The sequence below is a fragment of the Peromyscus maniculatus genome, chromosome 2 (genome assembly GCF_049852395.1).
Source record: "Peromyscus maniculatus bairdii isolate BWxNUB_F1_BW_parent chromosome 2, HU_Pman_BW_mat_3.1, whole genome shotgun sequence".
NCBI classification, from domain to species: domain Eukaryota; kingdom Metazoa; phylum Chordata; class Mammalia; order Rodentia; family Cricetidae; genus Peromyscus; species Peromyscus maniculatus.
In genome coordinates, this window is record NC_134853.1 from 4082493 (window position 1) to 4100522 (window position 18030).

The 18030-nt window shown below is 40.5% G+C and overlaps 1 protein-coding gene across 3 annotated transcripts in view; it reads right to left on the reverse strand.

The window, feature by feature from the left end:
- The window catches only part of Arfgef1 (ARF guanine nucleotide exchange factor 1), a 105649-nt gene that overhangs the window by 9438 nt on the left and 78181 nt on the right, over positions 1–18030 (reverse strand). For all 3 annotated transcript variants that reach the window (XM_006974687.3, XM_076563685.1, XM_076563684.1), the window contains exons 24-34: positions 14315–14355; positions 14053–14222; positions 13220–13371; positions 12927–13099; positions 11677–11837; positions 10673–10803; positions 8235–8364; positions 7558–7693; positions 7336–7474; positions 5516–5588; positions 985–1117 (exon numbers count right to left, since the gene is read on the reverse strand). In XM_006974687.3, coding sequence (XP_006974749.1) covers positions 985–1117; positions 5516–5588; positions 7336–7474; positions 7558–7693; positions 8235–8364; positions 10673–10803; positions 11677–11837; positions 12927–13099; positions 13220–13371; positions 14053–14222; positions 14315–14355 — 1439 coding nt within the window. The remainder of the gene's footprint in view (positions 1–984; positions 1118–5515; positions 5589–7335; positions 7475–7557; positions 7694–8234; positions 8365–10672; positions 10804–11676; positions 11838–12926; positions 13100–13219; positions 13372–14052; positions 14223–14314; positions 14356–18030) is intronic.

An 18030-nucleotide genomic window follows, 5' to 3' on the forward strand; every position in this document is an offset into this window, starting at 1 on the left:
TAAATGCAACTCAGTTGTTTATTTGCAAATAATCATTGTTCTGTGAATATAGTCTCAATTCAATTTTTTATTACATTTACTTATTTTGTGTTTATTGTGCATGCACATACATGTGTGTGTTGGCAGGTGGAGACCAGAGGGCAACCTTGAGGACATAGTTCTTTCCTTCTACCACAGAGTTCCCATGGACCAACGCAGGGCATCAGACCTGGTGGCCAGTGCCTTTACCTGCTAAGCCATCTTGTTGGTCACAGACTCAAGTGTTATAAAAAGTGCTTAAAGCCACATTCTTTTCTAAAGAGAAGTAGTCTTTCCTATATGTTATTTGCTTTCAGCAAACAACACTGAACTGTGTCAAAAAATGAGCGAGTGTCCCATTTTTGGGCAAAGGTGATGAAAATTCTGAAGGTGGTCCATGGAGACCTTGGGTAGGCAGCAGTGTAGAAAGCCTGATCATCTGAGCTGGGGGCTCCTGCGTTAGGGTCCTTGACTACGTTCCCAGGCAGACAGGCAGAGGAAGACATGCAGCTTTCTACCTTTACAGACAGAAAATGGGGCTGGAATGCAGAGGGATTGAGAAGGAAGACCCGTGCACCCAACGCAAACACCAGCCAAAGGCACTGTGATCGAAACTGACACTGCAGATGTTAATGAAGTCCTTAAAAGAGAACATCTGTCAGAGATGTCCACATGGGTGGACAGAGTAAAAAGTTATTTCAAAACCAACTATGGCATATGCTTATTAAGAAGAGTAACAACTGGATGGTGGCATCACACACCTTTAATCCCAGCACGCAGAAGCAGAAGCAGGCGGATCTCTGTGAGTTCGAGGTCAGCCTGGTCTACAGAGGGAGTTCCAGGACAGCCAGAGCTATTATACAGAAATACCCTGCCTTGAACCCTCCTCTCCCCAAAAAAGTGTATCAAAAAACGACTCTTACCTACATAAAGTACAGTTTGTTTTTATTTAGAGAAATAACTCACTTGCTGTCGATTTCACTTTGCTAACTTCTTCATTCATAGTAGGAACAGAAACCAGTGGTGCCTGCTGTCTGTTATCAGAAGACCTTGGTTGAACAGAATCGTGTATGTCTACAGATTTCTGCGATATCGTATCCTAAAAAAATAAATTCATTGTTAAGCACATTACAAGGAGGCACATATTTTCTATCATACTAGTTTTTAAAAATTATCCATGAAAATATCCTGCAGTTTGAATTACCTAGACATAGGTAAAAGTTGAACATCTTTAAGACAATGGCTGAGGCTTCATACAGGGGGAAGGCCTCAAATTTGAGGCCAGCCTGGACTGCAGAAAGTGAAATTTATCTTGAAAAACCTAAACCCAGGCCAGATGGTGGTGGCACATGCCTCTGATCCCAGCACTTGGAAGCAGAGGCAGGCACATCTCTGTGAGTTCAAAGCCAGCCTGGTCTACGGAGTGAGTTCCGGGACAGCCAAAGCTGCCTAAAGAAATCCTGCCTCAAAAACAAAATGAAACAAAACAAAACCTCCAAAAAAAAAACAAAAGAAAAAGCAAAAATAAAAAAACTGATCCTTTGTGAGTTCAGGCTCGAGTTCACCCCACCCATGTGGTATGATAAGAATTGGATGATACACTGCATGTAAAACTAGTCAGCACTAACCACATGTAATCTCTAGCTCTAACTCAACTCACAGGGGTTAAAGTGGAGGGAAATTTCATGTGGTTCATCAGAATTTCCTTTGTGGGAGTAGCTAGTGAAGTATCTTCTGTTGCCCAAGGAACCAAGGACAGAAAGGTCTGTACGAAGGTGACTAAATAGAAGTTCGGGGTCAAGAGAAGCCAGGCCCAAGTCCAACAGACCCGAGTAAGGCTCTTCTTCTCTGGACAGGTTTCCTTACAGGTGAAGAATTAGAGGTAGGAAATGGAATGCTCTGGTGTGGGGTCAGACAGCTAAGGGTAGCTGACATTCCTCTTGGTTTTACTTGGTGACAATAGTGTATTGCTTTAGGACAAGCACTGTCCTATTTCTCTAAGTATGGCCTCGCCTGGGTTGTGGAGGCCTGTGTTCCCAGAAACAGTACTAAGCAATTAGATTTTAACTGGCTTCATGTCAAATGAAAACACAGCTTATGATCTGTCATTTCCAGTTCTGAATAAAATAGGGAACTATATGTAAATTTACTATAGGAGGATAAAGTATGAAAACATTTTTTAAAGATTTATTTTTAATTATGTGTATGTGTTCATGAGTGCAGATGCCCACAGAGACCAGAAACGGAACTGGAGTGACAGGCGGTTGTGAGCCGCCTGTGGGTGCTGGGGACTCAGGTCTCCGCAGCAGGAGTTCCTGCTCTCAGACACCGAGCCTCTCTAGTCCTACGAGAACATTTTAAACAATCAAGCATTCTACATTACAGAGCTGGATTATTATTGTTATGGGTTTTAGTGATCTAAGGAAGGTTTTTTAACACATAAGCAGCTTTAAGTAAAAAACTGTTTTAGTCTAGAAGAGTATTTATTTGACCATGATGACTTCAAAAAACATTTTAAAGTAAAAACACATAGGAATACTTACAGTAATAAAGTGTGCTACAGCAGGGTTGTAAAATTATTTGTATTTTAGAAATTTTTGAATGTCAGGTAAAGAGAAATTCTTTCTGTAGCTGTGAAAATATTGTTTAGATATGCTAAACAGTATTTACATGTAAAAGTCTTTTAAGTGTATATATAATAGTAACTATCTGTAAATGTATAGGAAACAATGGAAGGATGCCTACCAATTGGGTAGGGTTGAAGTAGTGAGGTAGGATAAAAACGGGTATATTGAGCCGGGCGGTGGTGGCGCACGCCTTTAATCCCAGCACTCAGGAGGCAGAGCCAGGCGGATCTCTGTGAGTTCGAGGCCAGCCTGGGCTACCAAGTGAGCTCCAGGAAAAAGGCGCAAAGCTACACAGAGAAACCCTGTCTCGAAAAACCAGAAAAAAAAAAAAAAAAAACAAAAAAAAAAAACGGGTATATTTTAAGCGCTGAATTCTTTCTTATACATATAAGTACTTTTATTACATCTATTTTTATAGTGACGGGTTACTTTTAAAATATGTATCTTAAGTGCACAGCAAGAAAGATTTCAGCTAGGAATAAAATTCCCACAACATTGGCAAGGTCTAAGGCGTTAAGGAGGCGAGACAGAGCGGCTGAGGGCAGAGCTGATGGGGAGCAGGAAGAGCAGCAGCAGCAGCAGCAGCAGCAGCAGCAGCAGCAGCAGCAGCAGCAGCAGCAGCAATAGCAGCTGCAAGATCGGAAGGTGAGCCAGGGTGCAGTGCCCAGATGTGAGTGGGACTCATCTTTAGTACCCACGCCTGAGGTGTCTGGTGAGATGCATCTGACGTCATCTTCCCTACAACTCGCAGTTTATGTGGAGAGCAAGTGACATGCAGAACAGGACAGAACTAGATGGTGCACATCCAGGATTTCCTTGGGACAGAAAACAAACCCATATTGCTCATGCTACCTTGTTGTGGAGACCACAGAGGCTATCTAGTAAGACCTTACTCAGAGAATCTGAGCTTGCTTTAGCCAGCAGGGCTGCATAAGGAGATGATTTGACCACAGGCATGGTTACCAGGTATTTGGAAGGGTCTACACTTGGCTGTGTGGTGTGTCTGGTCTCGTAAGGGGGAGGTCTTTTGCCTCTCCCCTTGGCATGGTATAAAAAGCCCTTTTCAATAAAGGACTGGGTGGCTGAGTATTGACCCAAGGCCCTCCCAAAGCTATCCTGTGTCTCTGTCTTTCTTACCATCTCCTTCTATCTTTCTATCTAGTATTTCCTCATTCCTCTCTCCTCCACCCAAGAACCCTTCGATAGGTGGGAGCAGGTAGGAGCTGGTCTCCCACAGACTCCCACCCCTGTGTAGTGGAGGAGTATCCACAGAAGAGAGAGAGAGAGCTGAATCTTGGCATGCACAGGATGTCCTACAAGTGGTGTGGGGCGTCTAATGGATCACACCAGCAGATCAAGTATGGAGCAATTATGAGTCTGGCAGATACCACAGTTCTTAAGAAAGAGAATACTACTTTAGTATGTAATCTATGTTTTAACTATTAACAATTAGTTGAGAAATTTAAAAGCTGTGGGAAGCAAACAGGTCAGTAGGTACTATCTTGCTATTATGGTCTCCTAGGTTTAAAATTCAAGGGCTAGGGGCTGCTGACTGTTCTTGCAGAGGACCTGAGTTTGATTCCCAGAACCCATATAGTGGCTCACAACCATGTGTAACTCAAGTTCTAGGGAACCTGGCAACACTTCTGGCCCCCATGGGCTCCTGCACACTTGTGGAGCACAAAAAAACTCCTGTAGGCAAATACATATAACACATACACATAAACAAATCTTTTTAAAGTTTCCAAGGGCTAGAAAACCAATGTGAACAGTGTGATCTAGTTTTTTTTTCTTCTGGCTGTTAATGGTAAAATGGAAAAAGCAGAATCAGAATGAAGCCTACATATCAGATAAAAATAGTTCCAGCAAGGATCTTTTGCGTGTGGTGACCTGAGTTATTGTTTTGTTATCTTCAAGGAAAGATGTGAATCTTGTCTTGGTTAAAGGATATCATATTTGCACACAAAGCATGTGGGGAGAGTGTGCAAGGGAGTGTGAAGATGGCGGAGGAGGGCGGGACAGAGCGGGAGCAGGACAGCAGTCCCAGGGCACAAGGGAGCTGACAGCAGAGCCTGGCTAACACACAGGACCCATGTCCTCGGTATTTAAGTCAAAAGACGGATAATAATCCAGTTAACGCTGGTCAAGTGCTTCCTGAACAACTGTGTATAGGAAACCAATACATGGGTGGAAGGGCACATTGGAATTCCTCAATTATTTTCTGAATGGTGAAATTATATCCAAGTAAACCGTTAAAACAAGATTTAATAATATCTCTAAATTAATGTAGAAAATCTCTATATAATCTGCTATCTGCATTCATAATCCTTGAAATCATTCTATTTTGTATATAAAACAGTAATTTTAAGTATCTTCTTCGTGGTACTTAACAGAATATAAAACTGTTATTATATCAGGAATTTTAATTTGAGGATTTCAACACAAGAAACAGACACCATCTTTTAATCTTATGTGCCAATCATTAGTGTATGTGTGAAATTCGGAAACAAAATTCATGCTCAAACTTAATCCTCTATGCACAATAGTAAGAGGTCATTTGACAAGAGGGCAGTGCCCTCTGGACAGAGTGGTGCCTCAGTATAGAAGGGTGGAGAGCATTAAGAGGCTCTTGCCGCCCCTCTGCCTTCTGCCATGGAAGGACGTGACAGTCAAGGTGCCAGTGTGGCAGCAGAGGGCGGCTTCCCTCACGGTACCAACTGCTCACTTTGCAGCTGCAGTTACTTCTAGACTCCCGAGGATTAGGTGCTGTGTAATAGCAAGGGGAACAAACCGGGACGGTGACACACGCAGTGTGGCCCACAGTGAGATGACTTGCCATGGACAACTTCACACAGGCTTTACTTACTCACCAATTGCTTTTCACTCACAGGTGATGGAGAAGGGGGAGCAGTCTCTCCAGAAGCAGGACGCCACGTCAGGAGCCTTTAAGATACCAAAACAAAAACCAGTCACTGGGGCCACAGGAAAGCATTATGCCACATGCAGCATATTAAAATGGGCATTAAAAAAGTGGAAAAAAAATTAATCTGACTACTGACGAATGCAATTTTCTGAAATCCATTTAGTAAAAATTTTAAAAGATATACTTCTGGAAAATAGTTCAGCAGCACTCAATATAATAAAGATAATAGTTTTATAGTAAAATACACTTCCTGAAGTACCATGGATTTTAAACTTACTTAATGTTTTAAATAGCACCCCAAAGCAAGCTTGTTTTAAAAGTCTGACACTTTTCAAAAAACCTCATAGAATTATAACTTACAAAAAATGAAAATTCATAAAACTCTTTAGATTCTATTTTTTTAAAGATAGAAAATTAAAGTCAATTAGGTCCCAAAGAGAAGTTAACTTGCCACCTCTGAATTAGGAGCTTGCAGAAGAAATATGATTAAAGATCAAATTCTCTTTTCTGAAAAGCATAAGCTCTAGAATCCAGACAGAGGCCAACAAATGATTTCACTTTAATAAAGAGAAGTTGGCAATAGATCCTTTCCATTAAGATACACACACACACACACACACACACACACACACACACACACACACGGCCATGAGTGTGTACTTAACAAACTAAAACACATGCAGGTCCAATTAAAAATCATGCGCAGCAGCAGATGTATATAAACAGCTCATGGCAGGTGGAGGGGGTGGGAATGCTGCAGGTAAGGCTTCGTACTATCTCTGACACAGGCACACGGACACCGACAGACATGTCTCAGTCGTCAGCTGCTCACCCTGCTCCAGCTAAGTGTGAAAATGTAACTGGAAGTGGGTCAGAGAAATCACTGTGCATCTTTCAATACAGACCATTTTTCTAGTGTATTTGTGTTTTACTTCCTATTTATGTTTTTACTATTATAAGAGTATTTCAAGACCATAAACCAGATTTAATTCATGTTACAAAACAGGATATAAAGTTAAAAATGTGGAACAGCTGATCATTTTCATATGGCTTTCTATCAGCACTGGGTGTACTTTATGTTCCCAGGAAGAGTTGATCTGCATACTCCAACTTTTCAGGCAGTGAGTAAAGCTAGATACAATCAGAGCGAGCCCTGGGCTGTGCCGGGCATGAGTTCTAATCTATCCTATGAATACTACAGGTGTTAATGTATCTTGGTTTCTTTACTAATTAAAAACTACTTGCCGGGCGATGGTGGCGCACGCCTTTAATCCCAGCACTCGGGAGGCAGAGCCAGGCGGATCTCTGTGAGTTCAAGGCCAGCCTGGGCTACCAAGTGAGCTCCAGGAAAGGCGTAAAGCTACACAGAGAAACCCTGTCTCGAAAAACCAAAAAAAAAAAAAAAAAAAAAAAAAAAAAAAAAAAAAACTACTCAAAACTCACTCCTTACAGAAAGATGACAATTTAGTGTACAGTGGAGTATTGACAAACAGGTTTTCTTTAGATTAATCAATCTATTGTAACTGAAATATATGTTAAGGAAGGCTCTCTTCCTTGAAATCAAACTATCACCTGGTATGATACATTCAAGTAAAATCTTGTAATACCGGTCGGTTGTCATCGTATTATGACCCAAACTCTGGAAAAGCCCACTGAAGATTTTGTTTCACAAATGACTTACTCCATGCAGTTTTTACAGTTGACTCATTGCTCACTTTTAAACCCAGTCAATATACAAATATAAAGTAGACCTGTATAAAATCTTACGCATGAGGAATTGTGGTTTTGAAGATATCCAGGGTGCAGTTACAGGTTTTATCCCAGATTTCTAGAGTAAACTTTTCACCATTCAGAATAACCACATTTTCTAAGCAGTTTGTACCAGAGCGTGCTAACTGCTCATTGTCTAGAAAAGAAAAGAGCAATACATTTACATATCTCCAGTGTCACATGTCACACTTGGTGCTAACATAGCTGGTACAGACCTACCTTGTTGCACACACCAGTATAGCTGGGCAAAAATATCATCCAAAAGCACATCACTAAGAACTTCTAAATACTGGGTGAATACATCACATATCGCATAGAGGGCATGGTTGCAAGTTGTTGTCATCCATTCGGCTTTCTGGGGGGAAAGGGGATCATAAAGCGAAGGTCATGCTGTCCATCAACCACAATCCCTGTCTCAAATCTCCTCTCCTAAATTACTTTAAAGATGATTACAAAAGTCTCCAATTAATATTGCTATACGGGACAGAGAGGGGAAATGAGCCTCTCTAGCCACAGAGCCTGAAACACACACTCTGTAAGTGGTTTACAATAAAATAAATCGAGCTAACTTCACTCTGTATTCTTTACTGAACAAGAATTCAGCATCCAATATTAATGAAAGTTACTGGTGTTTCTTAGTTATGACTATAACAAAATATGGAAAAGAAGCTGATAGTTTAATACAAGCAATGAAAATACAAGTTAAATCATGACTTCAATCCTATTCCCAAACAGTGTCCTTGCTAACGAAAGAAAACAATCTTATTTCTCATGTACTGAAGAAACATTCTAGGAATTCTTTTATGTTCAGTGTGTTTAGTTTCAAACACTAAAATGTACTGAGTGAAAACCTAAGAATGGTACAACTTTATGCTAAAAAGCTGTTCTTCCCTTACCTCTGTCTGCTGCTCTGGCAATTTCATATTGTCAAAGATCCTGAACACAATCCTGAATAAGTCCTGCCACCAGTGCTTCTCGTAAGTGTGGCCGTACGTCTTCATGATTTCAAACATAACTGTTAAGCCCCTAAGTAACAGAACACAATTAGGAAGGCTGTAATGCAAAGAAGCAAAACTTTCTAGGAAGTTTTAAAGGTTTACAAAGCTACTAAAAAAGGAAAGTTAATACTGGTTGTTAATGTACATTGAATATAAAGTAACTGAAGTTGTAAAATAACAGGTTCCTTTAGCACACACATCATCTAGAAAAGAGCTCCAAAGGCTCTGCCCTTAAGTTGGTTTATTTTTCTGTTCCCCACTCATACCAGTGCAGCTGTTAAAACCTGTACATGGATCTGCGGTGGTTTGAACAGGAGTGGCCCCCATAGGCTCACAGATTTGAATGCTTGGTCATTAGGGAGAGGAGCTACTTGATGGGGATTAGGAGAGGTGTCCCTTACTGGAAGAAGCGTGTCACGAGAGATGGGCTTTTGGGGTTTCAAATACTCAAACAAAGCCCAGTGTCTCTCTCTTCCTGCTGTCTGCTGATCTGGATGAAAAGTTCTCAGCTGTCTCTCCAGCACCACGTCTGCCTGCACACTGCCATGCTTCCTGCCATGCCGACAGATAGTGGACTAGACCTCTGAGCACTAAGCCAGACCCAGTTACATGCTTTCCTCATAAGAGTTGCCATGGTCAGGATGCTCAGTAGAACACTGACTAAGACAGATTTTGCAGAAATCTGGAAAGGAAGAAAGGACTCACAGCAGTCTAAGAAGAAAAAAAATGATGGTAGAAAAACCCTTTTCAAAGGATTATGGGGATTTTCAGCTACCACTTACAACTCTGTTCACATGATGTATCCATACAAAAGCTCGACTAACCAATCCACTGAGGCCTAGTCTCCATGAGGGAAGTGGCCTGCACATCTCTTGGTTCTTGCTATATTCTAGGCAGTGCTAAGAACTCAGGCAAGTCAATATGTGATGAACAAATAAACCACCCAAAGATCACAATGACAAGCTTTTAAGCACTGAAACTGATATTCAAAAACTGCCTTTTTGATTTATTATCTTTCTTGAAATACTACTTTAGTGGATTATTTATCTTTTCCCTATATGTAACTTCTGTCTGGTAATTTTATTTCTAGAAGTGTTAAAATCGTCAGTTAAAACAAAAATGTCTCTGAAAATTTCCTAAGGACTGGTACAGAGCCTAGGTCATATGCTGCTGTGTTCTTCAGGCCTAGCACATGTAGTAGGTTCTCAAAACACATGCTATGTGGATCTGTAAGATAAGCCTGCTAATGTTCAGTCCCTCAGCAATTCACAGCAGCCTGCAGCACCCAATGCACACTATGAACAAGGGTAGAGACCGAAGTGACTCTCTTCTTCCCCTATGTTAAAACTATACCCACCTAAATTAAACTGGGAATTAGAGCCTGAAGAACGTTTCACTTTTATAGCTGTATTTGTTAGAACAGAAATTCTGATGAAATAAGATTATAATCTAAAAAGTAGGACTCAGACCATAGAGATTTCTCATAAAACTCAGTATTATCAATAACATTATCAAACATTTTACTTTACACTTTCCCATGATAGACTGTTTGGCGGAGGACTTCTTTAGCAACTTGTTAAAATTCAAGACTATCCATTACAAATTCTTTTAGCCAGTGCGGCTTCTATAAGCGTAAGCACTTGGAGGGAGTGACCAGCCTGAGCTACATGACACTTTGTCTTAAAAACAAACAACAAAAAAAGCTAATTAATTTTTAAAAATGCTTCTACCATTTACCAGGAAGAAATTTTGTCATTAATTGCAGTTTCTGAATTGAAACAAGTGAAAAAAAATATTTACAGCATTAAACACAAGTTAAAAACAGACTAAAAGAAGGATTTAAGTAATATATTTCATTTTACACTAATATATCTAGTAATCATAATAATGTAGTCTAAAATGTGCCTATCTCTTGGATATATATATATATATATATATATATATATATATATATATATATATCCTCCTTTTTTTGTTTTTTCAAGACAGGGTTTCTCTACGTATCTCTGGCTGTCCTGGAACTTGCTCTGTAGACCAGACTGTCCTTGAACTCACAGACATCTGCCTGCCTCTGCCTCCTGAGTGCTGGGATTAAAGGTGTGCACCACCACCACCTGGCTGTTGCTTGCTCCATCCTCTCTCTCCCTCCCTCCCTCCCTCCCTCTCTCTCTCTCTCCCCCCTCTCTCCCTCCCTCCCTAATTCTTCATATATTTGGTAAAACAAAACAAGACAAAACATTTTTGTGGTAACTATAAACTTGTGTGTATCCATAATAAAAGTGAATTAGAATAAAAACAAATCCTTCCAAACTTAAATTTCAAATCTGGACTGTTACCTGGTTCTTACATCTAGTTTGCATCTATTGATGATACATGACAACTCAAAGAGAATCGGGAACCATCCTCTCACCCACACCCTGTCTTCAGGCGCCACATTCATGTCGTCACTTGTGTACTCCTTGAACGCCTTCAAGAGGAAAGGTGGGATCATAAGGCCAAGAAAAATACTCTTACACAGTCAGTTTAATATTTCTCAGGAAAAGGGGGGTGGAAAAAAAATTTCTCAGGAAGAACACCAGTGCTTTACCAATCAAAAGTGAGACGTTTAATACATAATAATTTACAAAAAGCTTATGACTTACAAATGTCTGTGAAGAGCCTTCGACTGGACTTTTTTAAAGAAGTTGGCTTTACAGGGCTAGAGATGGCTGAGCAGTCAAGAGCACATCCTACTCTCGCAAGGAAACTGAGTTGGTTCCCAGCACCCCTGTGAGGTGGTCCACAACAGCCTGTCACCTCCAGCTCTAGGGGCATCAGATGCTTCCAGCCTCCACAGAAACCTACTTATAGACATGTGCACATACGTTCCTCCCCACGTATGCACACGATAGCTTCAGATATGCCAGGGAAGACCAGCAAGGTTGTCAATTCAGCCTTTTACTCCAGTGCTGAACTACACACTCTTCCGTGGCCAATGAACTTCAGTGCTGCAAAGCCCAGGCAGACAGGTGACAGGGCGGATGCTCAGAGACAGGCCGGACTCAAAGCCGCTATGGACACAACTCAGACTTCTCGTAGCGCTCTCCTTATCTATATAAAGTTGTAACACTACTGCCCCACTTGGTGTTACAAAAATTAAATGAATAAATATATTTACTTGGAACATCTGACAGCTATAGTAATGGCTAGTATAGTCACTGGCCATCTTAACTCAGAATCAAGTTCAGACTAATTTTGGGCTCAAAATAAATGATTCCTATACCCCAAAGTTTCCAAACAAATATAGATTCAGATTATACTCAATACTCAGCAAGATTTTGTTTACTAAATGATGCTATACCTGAGGTCTATCAGACACGTATTTTGCACAATGGCGAATAAGTCGAATTGCTTCCATACTTGTGTCTGGGAAAGCTGCATTACATGCGAATTCAGATAAACATTTCACTGCATCCTGGAAAGAATCAATAGTCGCTGGAAAGTGCTTTTCAAATACAAGAGCTAAAACAGAGAAAAATAAACAGAAATAACTACACATTTAAATTATTTTAATTGTATCCAAAATATATTAACCTCTAATGTAGTACATACTTCTGACAGGTTGTCAAGGATTTTGACATCTAAGAAAAATGGGTCTGAGTTGTCTTGACGACTAGCCTGTCCTGAGTAGTGAGGCAAGTGAGATGTGTCTATTTGGTTCACAACATAAACACCACATAATAAAGTCACAGGTGTACTTTAACTTTGGTTGGATAGATAGATAGGATAGAATGAACTACCCTCTGGATGCCTCTGTTTAACAATGCCTACATAGACATTTTATTACTTGAAATACTTAAGTAAAATGCTCAATAGTTAGGTAAGCACTCACTAAATGATAACCAAGATAGTCCCACCCCACATAAACGCAACCTGGGTTTACAGATGTGCCCGGCTGTGATAGAGACCCAAACTCCAGTCACCATGCTTGTACAGCAAACATTAGTCATTACACTAGATTAACTTCCATCCTGAAGACTTCAATCTCCCTCACAGGCAAAGAGATGGTACAGTGGTCAACACTAAAAAATACAACCATGGCGGTGGTGGCGTACACCTTTAATCCCAGCACTCGGGAGGCAGAGGCAGGTGGTTCTCTGTGAGTTCAAGGCCAGCCTGGTCTATAGAGTGAGTTCCAGTCCAGCCATGGCTATACAGAGAAACCCTGTGTCGGAGAAAAAAAAAAAAGATTTGGGGCTGGAGAGATGGCTTAGAGATTAAGAGGACTGGCTGCTCTTCCAAAGGTCCTGAGTTTAATTCCCAGCAACCACAGGGTGGCTCACAAGCATCTGTAATGGGATCTGGTGCCCTCTTCTGGCCTGCAGATATACATGCAGGTAGAGCACTGTATACATGATAAATAAATCTTAAAAAAAAAAAAAAAATCAACCAAATCCTTTGCCCCACACCCCAGCTGCTGGAGATAAGCTCACTGTTAGTGTATTTGGCCTAGCAAGCCCCAGGCTTTGAGTTCAACCCCCAGCACTACAAATCAACTGAACACATTCAGCTTTTCTCTCTGCACTCAACACAGTTAAGGAATATACTTACTGACAATGTGCCCTGTTGTCTGAAATGCAAGTTCCACTATGCTTTCATCTTGGTCTGATGCAGCTAGATGGAATACTGAGAAAATATTCTTCCATCCTGAGCGAATATTTGCAGCCTGAGAATTGACCATCTGTGCTATACACCGTACAACCATATCTCGAATTGTTGGAGACCTAAAATAGTAATGTAATTGCTTAAATATGTATCCACATAAAATTCAACCCATTTCTTTTTCTTGGCCTAGGACATAATAAGATATTACTGATATTATTCAACTAAAAAAACTATATTACCTGTTTCGTTTCATTATATGTTCAAAAGGCCTTAAGAAATCCTTTTGGAATCTGAAATTGGCAAGTTCCCCTTTCTCTAAAAACTTCATTGACAACTGCCTCAGGGAGTCCACTGCAAATATGGCTACGTCTTCATTAGGATTGCAACCGACCTGTGAGGGCAGCAACAGGACCAAGATGCAGATGTTAGAGGTGAAACTGTCATTTCTCATTATTGCCTTAGAAAAAAGGCACAAAACAATCAGCGTAAGAAGATGAATCCTAGGTTCTTCACAAAGGCACCAGGATGCGAAAAATGGCAAATAGAAATTTTTAATGAAACTGTCAAGATTTTCAGCAATCGTTTCTAAAAAGAATGCAACTCAAAAAGTTTTGTGTTTCCTTAAAAAAAAAACTACATATGAATGTGCATTTGTGTTGTCTCTGTGTGTGTATATTTGTACATGTGTGTATGTGTCCAAGAGCAGAAGGGGGCATCAGATCCTCTGAAACTTGAGTTTTAACTCTAGGTGGTTGTGAGCTGCTAGATGTGGACACTGGGAACTGGACTTGGGTCCTCTGTAAGAGCCCTTCTTTTTCCTTTATGCGACAGGATCTTGCCACACATGTAGTCCAAGCTAGCCTTGAACTCACAGACATTCTGCCTCAACCTACCCAAAGTGCCAGTAATAAAAGTTTGTAGCATGATTCTGGAAAGATTTTCTAAATTTAATTATAAAACTGTAACAAACAATTGCTTAGAAGGGAAAAAAATTCAATGAGATTATGATTAGGGAAATTTAAACAAAGAAAAATATTGCAAATGTAAACAAATACTATAACCACTCAAATACCTTATTAAAATGATCTCCAATCACTTCCCAAATCCGAGACCACTGCAGTCGTATTCTTCCCATGTTATAGTATGATATTTCTACTATTTTTTGTAGACTAAACATCCTGGGGTGTGTAGTAGAAAGCAATTCATCCATAGACACAGCACAGAGCCAACGGACAAAATCAACTAAAAAATAAATACATTTACATTTTCATCTTAACTTTAAAGCTTTTTAGCCAAAAGGACAGCTTATGAGTAGAATAAATATTTATACTCACCAATAGCATTTCCATCTAGCCTTGTAGATCCTGTGAATATTCTGGGGAAAAATAACATAATTTAAAAACTTAAGACGTTTTACTTCTGTTACACCAACTCAAAAGTAATGGCCTGTACTATTAACAGTTCTTAGGTGTTTTAAGAGGGCCAAATGGCCAAGTGAATATTTATTCATCATACAGCTTACTAACAAGAGTTATCTGAACTGTTTTCTTCTTCCCACTTATATTCTGTACTCAGAGTGTACAACGTAACTCCAGTTACATATTTGCAAATGAGGCAAGTATCTTATGGAGTTTAATCTGTGAAAGCAATGAACTGGTTGACCAGGAAGAGGACGGGATTTTCAATTTTTACCGGTAATCTACTAGCCTTAAGCAAGTGCTCTACCACTCTTTTATACACATCTCAAACCCTAAGCAAGTTCTTAAGATACAGCTGCGTTTAATTTTTATAAACAATGCTCGTTTCAACAGGAAATTCATTTAGAACTTAAAAATGACAAAACAATTACAAATGCTCTCACTTTCCCCAAGAACTGACTGAACCAGTTTCCTGCTGCTAGTCAAGAGTTTGTGCAGCTTCCTTCCTTCCTTCCTTCCTTCCTTCCTTCCTTCCTTCCTTCCTTCCTTCCCACGTGCTTCTGTGTCACTGTCGCAGAGACTCAGGACACACTTGGACAACCTGTTCTCTTTACCAGGAGCTGCAGTATGAGGAGGAGACTAGATCTTCACAGGTATTATGATAGTCCTCAACTTAAATCTGCACAACTAGATGTACAAGTTAAAGGGGAAACCTCAAAGGCAGGGACAGCTCAAATATAATCTTAAAAATACTGTAATAGGAGTAGGAGTTATCAATCACCAGGTGGTACTATCCTTGTATCTTATATATATATTCATAGTCATTCCATAATCAAAATATGGGCTATTATAACCCAACACCTGTAAACAGAGAACTCGTGCAAAGATAGTTACAACTTCTTCAGAGTCCCAGAACCAGTTAAGTGCCAGAGCCAAGACTCAAAAACTACAGCAGGCTGACTCCAAAGTCTCCCTAAGCATTCTCCACACAGCATCATATTGACATGAATTAAATGCGGCAAACATTTTCAGTGTATCCTTGTTTTTCTTTACTAACACAATCTGAATGTCTCACATACAACTAATTTTAATCTTCAATATAACAATAAGAAACAAAACAGGTTGGCAAATGTAAAATCTCAGCTCCTGCTAAGGATTGGCTTAAGATTTTCTGTACTGTTATTTTTGGGTAAAGAAGTAATTAAAAAAAAAAAAAAAACTTGGCAAAAAAGTCATGGGGGAACATTAAGAAGTGCATACCACTTAGCCCAATGGTTAGACTGAACCCAGAACCTAAAGTACAGAAAAGCTACAAAGTTCTCATATCAACCAAAGAAAAAACTGCTAGAGTATGCAAATGTGATCAGCTGATTTCTCCCAAACTAGAGGTAGGCAAAGCTGTAAGCAAAACATAGCAGAGTAAAATAATTAAGCAATATAAGAGAACAACAGAAAAGATATCAAAGAAGAAAGAAGGGATTTAACTGGAGAATAAAAAAGCAAATGGCAAAGTGTAGGGCAGTAAAATGGAGACTCGCAACCACAGGGCAGGGTTGCAGCGGGCTGTGATGACGATAAAGAGTGGAGACCAAAGGCAAGGACAGAGAATTACCACAGCAACCAGAGGCTCTGGAGACGGCAGGGGACATGCAAGCTGGTCAGGGCGTTCAAATTCCTACTCACTCTGGTAGCCTCTGAGGGGCCACTCTAATCCCGTCACGGTCCACCAAAGCTAAGCCATGTTCCAGAGCACAGCGGCCTGTGGAGGCTTTACAGCCATGCCTTACCTTCTTCAAGGGTTTTATAATATCTAATTAGGTTCCCATAACCATACAGATGACTTTCTACAAGACAGGATGCTGTGGGATGTTAATGTATGTCCTGTGGGAGCCCTTCTTGGGTTCCTTGTGGCGTTACCCAGCAGGTTTGCATAGAGGATGATTAGGACCATGGGCCTGAGTGCAGGTGTCTGAGATGGTCTGCACTTGGCTGTACTGGGGAATGGTCTGTATGTCAAGTTGCTCTGATTGGTCAATAAATAAAACCTGATTGGTCGTGGCTAGGCAGGAAGTATAGGCGGGACTAACAGAGGAGAAATACAAGAACAGGAAGGCAGAAGGAGACGCTGCCAGCCACTGCCAGGACAAGCAGCATGTGAAGATGCTGGTAAGCCACGAGCCGCGTGGCAAGGTATAGATTTGTAGAAATGCGTTACTTTAAGATATAAGAACAGTTAACAAGAAGACTGCCACGGCCATACAGTTTGTAAGCAATATAAGTCTCTGTGTTTACTTGGTTGGGTCTGAGTGGCTGTGGGACTGGCGGGTGACAGAGATTTGTCCTGACTGTGGGCAAGGCCGGAAAACTCTAGCTACAACAGGAAATGGAAGACAGCCTAGGAGCAGAAATGGCAGCTACTACCCGGCTCTGGAGGTGTACAGAGGAAGAAGGGCTCTGGACAGACCCATAGGCTTGTTCTACTACCCAAATTTCTCCACGAATGAAAGAATAAAACAAAAACTAGCTGGTTGTGAGAATGAGCAAGTTATTAAAACTCTTCTGTTCCAGTTTTCTCATTTGTTAACTGAGGACACTAATAACACTCAGCTCCTGCTGACATAGAGGATGACATAAAATGACACCTGTACATCATAAGCCTTCATGCCAAATACATGGTAGATACAAGGTGACAGTATTTTTAGAATCTACACAAGGGAGACAATAAACAAGCAGAACACCCAACACCAAACACTAGGAATTCTTTTCAAAAAAGAAGTTCCAGAAAGTACTTTCACATTAGGAGCCCCTGACTGATCGGGTTGTTTGTACTTGGTGCAAACTTCTCTCTGGGAGAACGGGAGCTGCCTTCACGGAGTGCTCATCGTGAGAGCTTGAGGACTCGCGTAGATCCCCAGCACCCATGCCAGTAAGAATCTGAATGCAGCACTGAAGGTGGAAAGAGGACCCTCTGCTAGCTAGACTGGCCAAAGTGGTGAGCTCCAGGTCAACCAGTGAGAGACTCTGCTTCAAAGAATAAGGTGGAAGAAGACACTTGATATTCACCTCTGGCTTCCACATGGGCAGGCACAGGTATGCAACCCCCCCCACCAGTGAAGTAAATAATGAATTAGTCTGAGTCTCAAGACCATCAAACAAAGACTGATACATTTTTGAAAGCTTCAAACATAAGTAGTTTTAAAAAAATTTGAATGACAGTGTTGTAAAATGTGGTTTCAATTTTGAGAACATTTACCTGGAAAAAAATAACCATCAAGGCCGGGCGGTGGTGGTGCACACTTTTAATCCCAGCACTTGGGAGGCAGAGGCAGGTGGATCTCTGTGAGTTTGAGGACAGCCTGGTCTACAGAGCAAGATCCAGGAAAGGTGCAAAGCTACACAGAGAAACCCTGTCTCGAAAAACAAAAAGAAAAGCAAAAAAAAAAAAAAAAAAAAGGGAATACCTAGAAATGTATAGAATGCAAAAAATTTAAAGACCTTTCCAAAGAAGCATATAATAAGAATTTCCAGAAAAATCCATTTACTTTATCCAGAATGCTGTTTTACACCACTTACCTAGAAAGACAAATTAAGCTTCATTTCCAAGGGTTGAAAAAAAGAATAATTTTCTAGAG